General features: G+C 33.3%; 1 protein-coding gene across 1 annotated transcript in view; it reads left to right on the top strand.

Annotated features, from left to right (window-relative positions):
• Positions 1-2,778: 2,778 nt before the first annotated feature.
• The window catches only part of LOC110098208 (CBL-interacting serine/threonine-protein kinase 24-like), a 97,188-nt gene continuing 86,629 nt past the window's right edge, over positions 2,779-13,337 (top strand). Inside the window, exon 1 of the mRNA XM_028693089.1 lies at positions 2,779-3,206. Within this exon, the coding sequence (XP_028548922.1) occupies positions 3,048-3,206 (159 nt within the window). The 5' untranslated portion in view covers positions 2,779-3,047. The remainder of the gene's footprint in view (positions 3,207-13,337) is intronic.

Raw genomic sequence — 13,337 nt, forward strand, 5'->3', positions numbered from 1 at the left:
CCTTTATGTATTTTCTTTTCTTTTAGTTGAGCCTTTAGTCTCTTTAAGGACTCTTTGTAATCGCATTTTTAAATAAACATGTAAGCCCTTATAGTGGGTTTTAACCCTTAACCTTTAACCCTTAACCCTTAAACCCTAAACCCTAAACCCTAAACCCTAAACCCTAACCCTAAACCCTAAACCCTAAACCCTAAACCCTAAACCCTAAACCCTAAACCCTAAACCCTAAACCCTAAACCCTAAACCCTAAACCCTAAACCCTAAACCCTAAACCCTAAACCCTAAACCCTAAACCCTAAACCCTAAACCCTAAACCCTAAACCCTAAACCCTAAACTCTAAACCCTAAACCCTAAACCCTAAACCCCAAACCCCAAACCCCAAACCCCAAACCCCAAACCCCAAACCCCAAACCCCAAACCCCAAACCCCAAACCCCAAACCCCAAACCCCAAACCCCAAACCCCAAACCCCAAACCCCAAACCCCAAACCCCAAACCCCAAACCCCAAACCCCAAACCCCAAACCCCAAACCCCAAACCCCAAACCCCAAACCCCAAACCCCAAACCCTAAACCCCAACCCTAAACCCTAAACCCTAAACCCTAAACTATAAACTGCTGAATTTTATTCTTTATCTATTTTTTCTAATTATGATATTTTTCGTCTGTTGAGAGATTTTATTAGGCTAGATAAATCTGGTTTACCTTACTTGAGGAAATAGTAGTTTGAAATATTTTTTTGTTGTTAGGAGGTGTTGTTTTGGTGGTTTTAATTTTTATTGGAATCCTTTTAGTTCTCTTCTCTTTAGTTATTGGGGTATGTGGGCTACTTTGTTTGTCTTTGGTTGTTTTGGTTGTTCGGTTTGGTGCTCGGATCATAGTGCTGTTGGTTGAGTGTTTGGTTGTTTTATGGGGTTTTTTTTCGATTTGAGGGTTGTTTGTGTTTCTTCTTGGTGGGTGCTTTCTGTTAGGTGTTGTTGGGTGTCTTGTAATTTGTGAAGTTCTGGAGGTTGATAGTTTTGGTCTGTTGTTTTTTAGTGGTTTGTTGTTGCGTTGTGCTTAAGAGTTGCTGGTATTAATCAGATTCCTTTAAGTATTTGGCTAAATTTCGTCATGCTCTTTAAGGTGATTCTTTAGGGTGGGTAGATTGTTATAGCCTATATGTTGACCCAGTCAAATAATTTTTTTCAGAGTTATTATGTGTTTAAATCACAAACCGTTTTCACCATAGCATATATATTATAATATTTTAATTACACAAAAAATTTACATAATTTTCAAGCACTGGTGCATATCCTTAAAAAATTGACACAAATTGGTACTAGTGGGGATTTTGGGACTGTTAGGTATTTAGTCCGCAAGAAGATTTCACCCAAAATTTTTAAATAAAATGAACTATTTTATGAATATTTTGCTATAATTTTGAAACCCCAAAATGATTTATATGAATTTTATACTAAAAAACAAAATAAATTATATAATTATATCATTTTTATTATAAATATCTTATTCCATTAGTTTTTATTAAAAGGTTTTTTTTCATTTTCCCTCAAATAGGCTAATAGAGAGAGTTTAGGGAAATAAGAGAGGAAAATATGAGTGTGAGACAGATCAGCATTCTTTTAGGTTCATATTGTTTTTATTTTAGCAATTCTTTTGTACTCGGGCTAGAGTAGTTGTGATATGATTGTATATATCCTGAGCAGTATATGCGTTTTTTTGGAAAATGAATACAAATGTACATTTATGTTTTGAATTATAAAATTTATTATTATTTATACTGATAGATTTTATTAGATAGCTTTGGTTTTCATTTTTTTAAAGATAAAAAATAGTTCTTTCAAATTAGATTATGTGACATCACATTAGCTATCTCAAGCTTGGATTTACCTATGAAGAGCCAAATTTTAGTCATCATTCACTAGATTCTTCATACATGTTCCTTAGACTCATTAGAAAGCGACAAGTTCTAAAGGAAGAGGTGCCTTCCATAAGTTAGCATAAGGGAGGAGATAAGTTTCCTTAATCCCAAACACATTGATTTTGAGAAGATTCTTAAGTCAAATTTTACTCACTTCTCCTTACACATCTTATTTCGTCAAATTCCTAAAAGGACTCTACACTTGACACATTTAGAGAAAAATGAAACTCATTTTTATTTGACATCATTAGAAAAGTTATTAAACTTTCATTAATACATGGACATTATGAATAACATAAAGATGACTAAAAAAACACTTCGAATTGAATTTTTTTTTTTTTTTTAGGTTGGGGGGGGGGGGGGGGGGGGGGGGGGGGGGGGGGGGGGGGGGGCGAGAGAGAGAGAGAATAAAATTAAATTCATCTCCACTCCACGTCTTAGGTACCTCTTTTTTCATTTGTATTTGTAGTTGATTGAATACAGGGTATTTGAGATTCTAATCTGGCCCTTGGCGAGTACATGATCATATTTATTTTTCTAATTCATTTGTATCATTTACTCGATTGTAGAATATAGTGTATAAAAATTATCTAGTATAGGATAAGCTACACTTAAGAGATAATTAGGCAGTGCCCAATTATCATACTCAAGATTTCTTGATTGATAGTCAAAACTCACAACCAATAAGTCAAAATGAGTTGCTTGATTATACAATAGTGAATATTCTTTCAAGTAACATTTTTTATTGAATTTATATTTTAACTTTTTAATGAGTATATCATTTTGACCATTAAGTTTTTATTGGCAAGGATATTTTTTTCGATTCGGCTGTTACTGCGCTCTAAATAGGATTATGATTCGTTAAATCAACCCATCGAGTTCGTCGTCGGCTTTTTCCCAGTCTCTTTGTTACTCAGCCCCGACCGACGAGGGAGGAGCTCCAAGTGTCACGTCTTCTTTCATTTCGACAGATTGCCTGCTTTCCTTTCGTTCATCCCGTAATAATTTCCTTCAATTCGACGTTTCTTACTCGGTCAACTCCGTTATCGTTTCCTCAAGAAAGGCTTGAATTTTAGGCAAATGGACTTCTACTGATGCTAATGAACTAAAAAAACATAATCGCAGCAATGGTTACGAGGAAAGTTGGCAAATATGAGGTCGGGAGAACTATTGGAGAGGGTACTTTCGCTAAGGTTAAGTTTGCAAGAAACACCGAGACTGGAGAGGCCGTTGCAATGAAAGTTCTCGCAAAAAGCACGATCCTGAAGCATAGGATGGTCAATCAGGTGCGTACATCCGCCTGCCTTATTATCAATTTCAGGGTTTAGGATCGTTTGACTATAATTCCGTGAGTATATATTTTTCGCGGAGTTGCCTAACATTCATAAATTTATTTTCTTATAAAATTAACACTATTGAACTATCAAATCGATGTATTTGCACACGCCATCATAAGAGCATTAGGAATTTGCCAAATACAAAAAATACGTTCTAAGATTTTATTATGAATTTTAATATTTAGGTAAAAATGTGACAAATGGAGTTAAAAAGATGTTAATTTTGATATGATTTATACATTATCATGTCATATAAATAATATACATATTTAGTTATTAGGTATGTTAATATATAATAATTTTTTGATATGCATGTAATCTCCCTATGTACAATTTGCAATAAAATAAACTTTGTGGCAGAAGTCATGTGTTAAGGTTTCTTTTTTTCTATCTTTATTTGTGTTTAGCCTTTATATTGAAAGCAAACTTAACTAAACAATACGCAGTGCCATTTACGATTGGCACTGGGCATGAAATGTAGAAAAAGCGCACTTTTTATTGATATATGTTGCGTGCTTTTTGTTTGTGAGGTTGAAAAACGGAAGCCCATCAAGTTTGGATTCTTTGAGTATCACTGCACATGCTTGAAGCTTATTTAAGATGTGTTTGGTCTATGGATTCAATGGTAGACAGAGACGTTAATTTTATGTTTCATACAACAAACGATTGCTTTAGGCAGAGGGTCATGCATTGTTTTCAAAGTGCATTGAGGAATACAATACCCGTTTTTTCCTTTTTTATTAAAGCGCAAAGGTCTGAGCAGATCAACTTTTTTCTATACACTCATGACTTTAATATCCTATATGCATATGCTATGTGTAAAATACTTATTTTACTATCGATAAACTACATCAAAGAACACTTTTCTATGCATAAAATAAGAAAGCCTGCAGCTTTGAATGATATCTTTCCAGGGAAAAGGACAAAAATGCAGACATCCTAGGCAGTCTTGGAGGTTCTTTATCAATACCTGAAGAGGATAATCCATGAAGGCCGATCATGTCTATGAGAAAATTATCCTGCCATCACTTAGCAGCTATGAAGTAGGCTAAACAACTAACAAAGCAGGCATTGAAGTATCTTCACTAGTCCTCACGGGGACATGCTACATAATTACATTGACAGCAGATGATTACATTACATAAATAAATGAGACAATACTTTAAATCAATGTTTTAGGAAATAATGAAGCAAATTAACATAAATCATAGGAGCCACAAAACCATAAACTATATCATACCTGAAGTCCTGAACAACAACAACATCAACACACATTCTCCACTCATCTGACATCTTTTTAGTTTTCAAAATAATATTAAAAAATTAGTAAGCCAAGAATTCCTTCATCTCCTAAGCATTTTCAGACCTCTGTTGGAATATCATTAGATACATCAGCTTTTCCACATTTCATTTTCTTTAAAGCCTCTTTAACTTTGATTTTTTTAATACGTCGATAAAAATAAAAATATTTATTTTCACTTGGGATGCTAAGGTCACAAAAGTCAATCACATTCTCACAATCTTCATTAAAAAGTTTAGCAAAATATCTCATCCACCTTTGTTGAATATCCTCTTCTAATAAAAATAATTAAAAGTTAAAAATTTTGAATCACATATCGCTTTTTTAGACTCCTTACGAACCTCTTTATATCTTTCTAAGTTATTAGAATTTTTAGAAGAAATCTTTTTTTGAACATTTTGATCCCACCACCAACTATTTTAATTATTAGGAGCTTTTTTCTTTAATATTCCATGCACATCTTTTGCAAAATTTTTAATATCACTAATTACTTTTTCTCACATAACATTAGCTTCCTTATGCACAGAAAAAATCTTAAGATTTAAAATCTTACTTTCAAAAAAATTTTATCAATATTCTTTAAATGCCCCCTTCTAATCCTATAACAATGATTTACATATTTTTTATTTTTTGTCCAAAACTAATAAGCGATGTTGGGTACATAAAATTCCACTCAAAATAACTTTACAATCTTTGCAATCTAAAGGATCTATTTTTCTTATAAGAAAATAATCAATCTAAGTTTTGCTATATTCCTTCTTATAAGTGATGAGATGCTTATCTCTTTTATTAAATAATGTATTAGCAATTACAAAATCATAAGCTAAAGAAAAATCTAACAAGATCTTACCACCTTAATTAGACGCTCCAAAATCATAGCCACCATGAATATTTTTAAAATCATCCATATCTCTACTAACATGTCCATTTAAATCTCCTCTAAGGAAAACTCTTTCTTCAAGAGCTATCTTTTGTATCAATACTTTTAATTCATTCAAAAATTTAATTTTGAACACATATCTTGACCTACATGAGGTGTATAAACACTTATAATATTAATAATCTTAGCATCAACAATAATCTTTAAAGCTATAATTCAATTTCTAATTCTATTAATTTTTATGATATTATCCTTCAAACACTTATCCATAATCACACATACACCAATTTTTAGTATGACTCCTATCAAAATAGTATAGTTTAAATCATGAACTATCAATTTCCTTAGCCTTATATCTAACTAATTTAATTTCCAAAATGCATAGAATATTTATCTTCCTATGAATCATAATATCTATTAATTTCATTAATTTGCCTGTAAGGGAACCTATATTCCAAGTTTTTATCCTAATTTTAGTTTCATGGACTAGCTTCTTTGCATACATTCGTCCATGATATGAGAACTCTTGCCTATTTAACATTACAACCGAGCGTCGGTGCAGCGGCCATTGCACACTTGTCACTGAATTCAGGCCATACAGTGCGTCGCTTCCAAAGAACTCCCTAGTATTAATATAATGTATTAGATTATTCATGTCATGATTATTCGATAAGTTTTACATTAGTTTTCAACTACCTATGACAACACTCTACTGTTCTCATCCAAGATTTGGGGCTTGGCAACAGCAGTTTTACTTGAAGTCCTAAAAATCATACAAAATCAGAGAAGTACATGCACAAAGAGAATAACAAAGTTAATTAATCATCATTCTACATCCTCTCTTTCTTTCTTATAGTGTCCATCACCATTACATAGAATTCCCATTTTCTTCCCATCTCCCTTTTTTTTCTGAATAACAATTGAAACCAATGAATTGCTCTTGATGTGGTCTCAAAGAAAATCTCTGATCAAACTCTTGCTTCAACTTGCAGTCATTATCACTTGAACATTCCTATCTTGCATCATTAATTTAATTATCCATTCAAAACACTCTTCAATTTAATATATAAGAACATCTCTCGGATTCAATCTTCATTCTAAAGCTTGATTGTATTTCTTGAACACATGTTCATTAAATTCTTTTATCCAAGCCATTTCTCCCTTTTCTCTATTCAATCATCATCATCATTAGACTTGACCAATTTTTAAAAACAAATTGTATCCTCATTTACGTAATGAGAAGTGCTATTTGAGGTGTTAAACTAGTCTTCTTAAATCTTTATGAACAACTTCTATCTATGTTATCTTAGTTCTACCCTTTATCCTTCTTAATCATTTAAAACCAATGATACATTTTCTACCTTTTATTGTACATGTCCAAATTGCCTAGATCAAATTTTAACTTTCATATATCCAACAGTTGCCATTCCAGCCATTTCTTAATTTCTTTTTTGTTTCCTAGTTTTTCAACAAATCCACCCTAATTTTGTCATTTTTCTCCCCACTCAACTTAGATTTTAACAAGATTTTGTTGCCCAACACTTAGATATCTACAACATCATCGACCTAATTAGAGTTTTTTTAATTTAACCTTTAAATTTCGGTGATATTCTCTTATTACATAACAATTTAGAGACAATTCTCCTTTTTTATCATCAACCTTAACTCTAGAGATCATATACTCACCAGCATCTGGATTCTTTTATATAAAAAAAAATCTAAGATACTTCAATATATCACACTTATATATCAATTTATCCTCTAGTAATATTGATTGATAATTAATAATATCACTCCTACTAAAATGACATATCATTTTAACAGTCCTTATTTTACTAATTCTAAACTCTATTTCTTCAAAATAAAATTTCCATTGTTCTAATAGTTCATTTATTTCAATTGGTGTTTCACCTACTAGAACTATGCATTTATAAAAACCATGTAACAAGGCACTTGATTTTGAATATTCTTTATAAGCATTTTCATAACCAATACAAAAGCTATAGAGTTAATATTGATTATTGTTCTAATCTTATTTTAACTGAAAACTCTTTGATCTCTTCTCAGTACTTCGAATACTAGCCAATGTTCTGCATACATTTTCTTAATAACTTCTATATACCTTTGACACAAAACTTTCTATCGTATTGTACATTTAATCAATTCCAACACCCTTAGATAATATGCTTTCTCAAGATTAATAAAAACTATATTGAAATCTTTTCTTTGCTTTTGTACATTTTAATTGTCTAAAAAGATATCTTTCATATTAGATTTTCTTATCATGTTTATTTAAAATTAACATTATTTTTCTAAATATATATTCCATTACTCTCTCCCATAGTTTTATTGTATGACTGGTAAGTTTGATTCATTTATACTTAGCATAATTTTGAAAGTCTTTTTTTCTTAAATATTTACACTAAAGTGCTTCTTCTTGATTCATTTGACAATCTTAGCCTTTAAAATTTCATGAAAAAGATTTTTTAAGCTAAGTATTTCAGTATCTCTCGTTTATCACATTTCTTACTCATTATACTCTTTTAAACTAATTTCTTCATTAAAACACTCATTTAATAATTTCTCAATGTAGAATTTCTATATTTTCTTGGTGATTTTGTTATTAATTAAGATCCTATTTTCTTCATTTCTATTACTTCTTACTTAATCAAAGTTTCCAATATTTTATCTTTTGCTTTAGCTATTTTATATATCACATTTTTTTCCATAATACCAAGCCTATTATACAAATCATAAAAAAAAGTAGCTTTTATTTTTCTCACTACACTCTTTGCAAGACTTCCAGCTTTCTTACAATTATTATAAGTCCTTAAAATAATCTTTTGTATGCTCTCATTTCATCATTAGTCCCTTTATTTGTGTATTTTGAAAATTAGAATGAGAAGAGAAAAGAGTTATAAAAGTGAGATTTTCTGATTGAATTTAATTCTCTTTTTTTAATAAAAATTGATGAGAAGCTATTTATAAATAAGTGGATAAACAACTATGAAGACAATAAATAAATATGAAAGTATTCTTTAATTATGTAATTTAAAGTTAATTATGTAATAGAAATGAATTGTTACTTTCCATAGATTGTTGGATTGTTGTAGATGAGCGATTGCTGGATTTTTAAAGATAAAAAACTGCTGTCCATGGATTGTTGGTTTTGTTATTGATGGAAGGGTGTCCGGTAGATTTAAGATTATTTCAGCACTCCCTCACAAGTTAGGTTGTATATGTTAATCATTCCAAAATTATTGATTAGATTATTAAGACTTATTATGGGTAAAGCTTGGTGAGCATATCTACAATTTGTGAATCTATTGAAACATAATTTAGTTGGGATGATATATTTTCAAACTTTTTTTGATATAAAATGCTGGCTTATCTCAATGTATTTATTCCTATCATGATGGACTAGATTTTTGTTAATACTTTTGGTAGCTTAGTTGTCACAATATACTTTTATAGAGATTTTTTCTACTTGATAGTTTGATTCTTCTAACAATATTTTTAACCACATTCCTTTACAAATATCAAGTGCCACTATCTTGATTTCAGTTCCAACACTATTTTTGGCAACCAAAAATTGTTTTATTGCTCAATGTAACTACTTTTCCTAGTGCATGAGGACAATAGTCTGAGGGGGAACTTAAATTTGATGCGTCTCCCACTCAGTCAATATCTGTGAAAATTTTAACTTATTGGATGACTTTCTATATAACACGTCATTTCTTTGTACCGTTTTAAAGTGCCATAGAATGTGGTTAATAGCTTTCTATGTGGTCTTCTTGCTCATGTGTTGGTTTACAACACCAACATGGAATTAAATACATGAGGGGTGGGAGAGAGGTAAATGATTTAATCGCACAAGGTCTTGTTACCTAACTTCATCAATGAGAATGCCAAGTAATACTTAATTTCTTGCTAAGTGATCTACATTTATGTTTCTTGAAGTAAACCAAGAATATAGTTCATTTGGGAAATAACGATACCTTATTTTAATTATGCCACTTTCATACCAAGCAAGTATGTTGTTAATTTGGTTAGCTCTTCATCGAAATCATGTGCAAATATAATATTGTATACATATGTGGTTAGAATACTGATTTTTTTCATATGTGGTGAGAGCTTTGTAAAGATAGTGTGATCAGCTTGCACTAAGTGTGCTCACACTTTTCAACATATTTGAAGAATATGCCAAACTAGGCATGAGAGATTGTTTGAGGCTATATAGAGCTTTTATGCATTTGAATGTCTTATTGGTATTTCTTTTTTTTTAAAATCTATGTGGATTCTCCATTTATAATTTCTCTTCAAAGTCCTCGTTAAGACAAGCATTGTTAAAATCAAGTTGATGAATAGGTCATTACAATTTATCTTTAGAAAGAGCAAAACTCAAGTTGTGTTGAGTTTGCAACATGAGAAAAGGCTTCTTGATAGTCAGTACTCATTACCATAGGTTTGGGTGTATTTTTTGGCAACAAGTCGGGGTTTAAATTTATTCACGTTTCCATTTGCTTTATATTTGACTATAAAGATCCGTTTGGTTCAAATTAATTTTCTTCCAAGTTCACAAACTTCCGACGTATCATTCTTTTCTATGACTTAGATCATTACAGGCTTGTTTCAATCATTATTTGAGAGCTTCATGAACATTGCTGGAAATGTCTAGTTTATCAAGAGAAGTGGAAAAAACACAAAATCCAGATGAAATTCCTTTGTAAGTCTCGAAATCATAGATTGTGTTTTTGTGAATGACCTTTACGCTTTTAAGGCAATAAGGAATTGGAGATCAGTATCATTATTTATGAATTTATCCTCATTAGTTTGTATTTTATGTATCCTTGAAACATGATTTGGGTTCTTGGGTGTGTTTTGGGATATGTTGATTACTTCCCTTTTCGGTTTTTCTTTTTAGCTCATTTGCATAGGTTGTGTTTTGACAATGTAATTAAGGAATTTGCTATTCTAATAAGGATTTGGTTGGTAGGTGCAATGCAATAGGTGCAATGGGAAATGGTTGTTGCTTGTGGGTTTGATGGGAGAGGATCGTAGGTGATGAAATAAGTTCTGTCCTTAAAATTTTTGTTCTCGAACTTCCTTTCCTTGAATTTCAGATATGGAGTAGTAAAGTTGGTTTTCAAGGAATGTTACATCCAAGAAACTATAAATTTTTTATTGATTGAAGAATAGCATTTTTACTCTTTTTTATTTTGGCAGTATTCGATAAAAGTCATCTTTTATGGATTTATGTTTTATTGGATTTGATGTGAAACAATCAGGAGTTACTCGAGGAAATTAAAGAGAGCAGATTTAACAAAATAATCCCAAAATAAATTTATTACTTATAACAATAATTGATCCTGAGAATTTTTAGTTTTTAACTTGCTTAGGCAAAGAAGAGCGAAGTCGGTTAACCAAACAATTTAAGAAAATGACAAGATCAATTGTAAAACTACGACGATAAACAAGAATCCGCGATTTAATAAAGAGAACTTTCACCTTTGGAGCCCATACGCTCAACTAGTAGTCTAGACTTTAGCGGAAGAAGAGTCTCCACATTAGAACCGAGGTCACTCCGAGGAAGAAGGAGCCTAAGATCGTCGTTCTTGGATAGGTGGCCGAAGTGGTGGAGGATGACGGTCGTCCAAGGATGATCCAACGTCCCTTTGTTCTTTGCTTGTCGATCACATCCACTAAGGTGTAATGGATACGGTCGATGTAATCTTCAATGGTATCGTCGAAATCGAAGCCCACGTCAAAGAACGGTGATTGGAGGATGTTAATTTGATCTTGGTCATCATACACAAATCCAAAGTTCGGCTCAGCCATGCATCCTCGCCAAGGGTTGAATGAGTACTCAGGATGAGAGAGGGAGGAGTCACGGTTTGGAGGAGAGAGAGGGGGTGGGTGAGGTTATGAGGGGAAAAACTAAAATCTGAATTTTAGATCAGATTTCCAAAAGTGAGGAGGGATTAATTTCAGTTTTCAAAATTTGAAATTGAAATTAATTTATGAGGAAAGGGATTAAGGAAGTAATAAAAGAAAATTAAAAGGGGAGAGAGAGGAGGGAGGGCCGGCCATGTAGAGAAGGGAGAGGTTTGAGATTTAAGTAGGTGGGGACCACTAGTAATTAATCAAAATCTGATTTTTAATTTCGGATTTTAATTGTCTCATGTAACTCCCTAATTTTAATTAAAATTAGGAGGGAATTTGAATTTCAGAAGAGTGTAACTTCCCTTAATTAATTCTCTAATTTAATTTGACTTAATTAGGAAAGTCATTAAGGGAGGGAAATTCAAAATTCAAGGAGGGAGAGAGGGGGCAGGCGGTAGGGGCTCATGGGTGGCCGGCGGCAAGGGGTCTTGCAGGAGGCCGGTGGGCTGCTGGGCGGAGGGCTAGCCGGCGGGAGGGGCTTTGTAGGCCGGCGGGTGGGCTTTGCAGGCCGGCGGCTTGGACGGCTCCAAGGGGTCGGCAGCAACAATATGAGGGGAAGGGAGGAGGTAAAAAAAATCTGAGGATTTGCATTGCTATGATTTCACTCACCTCTTTTATCTTCAAAATCGGATCTTCACACAATAAACTTGGACGAAATCTATAACTCACAAAGAGATCTAGTTTCTCCGTCGAACTCACTAAGAGATCTAGGAGAAGTACACTCACAAAGAGAACTTCTATTACATGAGAAAAGGGCCATATATATAGGCCACCAAAAGACAAAGAAAATAAAAGACTAAAATGCCCCTTGGGCTACAATAGCGACTAAATACCCACAAGGGCAAAAGCGAAAAAACATAAAAATAAAATAAAATAAACTACTACATAAAATGACAAAAATACAACTCATGATCGTGGCCGTCGATCTCCGGCATCTCCTGATGGTACATGTGTCGAAATCGCTGACGATGTCCTCATCATTCTCCCCAGGTGGGAGAAAACTCGACCCCGTCGAGTAGATATCTATGGAGCCCTCGTATAACTCTAGGAGATCTGGGTCTAGGCTCTGTAGCTCGTTCCTGTTAATCCAAGTATCCTCTATCTCCGGTGTCCCTTTCCTATGAACTAGGTATCTTCGGCGCCCACCTTCCTTTGTGGAAAATGACTTCATCATCTAGTATTGCTTTGATCGTCTCCGCTATAGGTGAGTAAGGTAAATTGGGGAGTGGAGATGGGTTGGGGATCTCACCAGGTGGGGTCACACAAGGCTGATTTAAGGAGTGGATTTTGGTGTTAAAATTCAGGTCCTTCCAAGGTTATTAGGTCTTCTATATTAAATGTAGGATTCAAGTTAAAGCCTCAAGAGAGGTCCAGTACGTAGGCATTACTATTAACCTTTGATATTATCTTAAATGGTCCGGTGTTTCGAGCATGCAGCTTCTTTACGGTGCCCGGAAAAAATGCTCCAGACGGACCCGTACCATCACAAAGTCTCCAACTTTGAATTCTTTGAACCTTCTTTTGTTATCAGCAATAATTTTAAAATGGGTATTACTTTGTTCAATTTTCTTTTTAATTTCGTTGAGTAACTCCTGAAGGTGAAATGCAGATGCAAATGCAAGAGATCGGGTGTGCATGATGAATGAGAAGACTCATGAGCTTACAAACAAAGTTTTAAGCATAGACACATTAGGAAGACAACAGACTACAACACACACAACATACTAACTCACACGAACATATAGCTAGAAAAGGTGGAGGAGTCACAAAGAGGGGTTTTAAAGTGTTCGGTCTAAGGGAACTGGTGTATGGGGAGGAATGAAGACACTCTTAGCTACCAGGGCACTTCTATAGGTAGTTTCAGTTAGGGTCGATAGCAGTCTCCTAGTGGGGGTAGTGTCATCGAACAAATTCATCCAACTAGGATAGAAGTGGTCCTTATCCTGGTAGGATGAGG

Source organism: Dendrobium catenatum, unplaced genomic scaffold (assembly GCF_001605985.2).
Source record: "Dendrobium catenatum unplaced genomic scaffold, ASM160598v2 fragScaff_scaffold_231, whole genome shotgun sequence".
Classification (NCBI taxonomy): Eukaryota; Viridiplantae; Streptophyta; class Magnoliopsida; order Asparagales; family Orchidaceae; genus Dendrobium; species Dendrobium catenatum.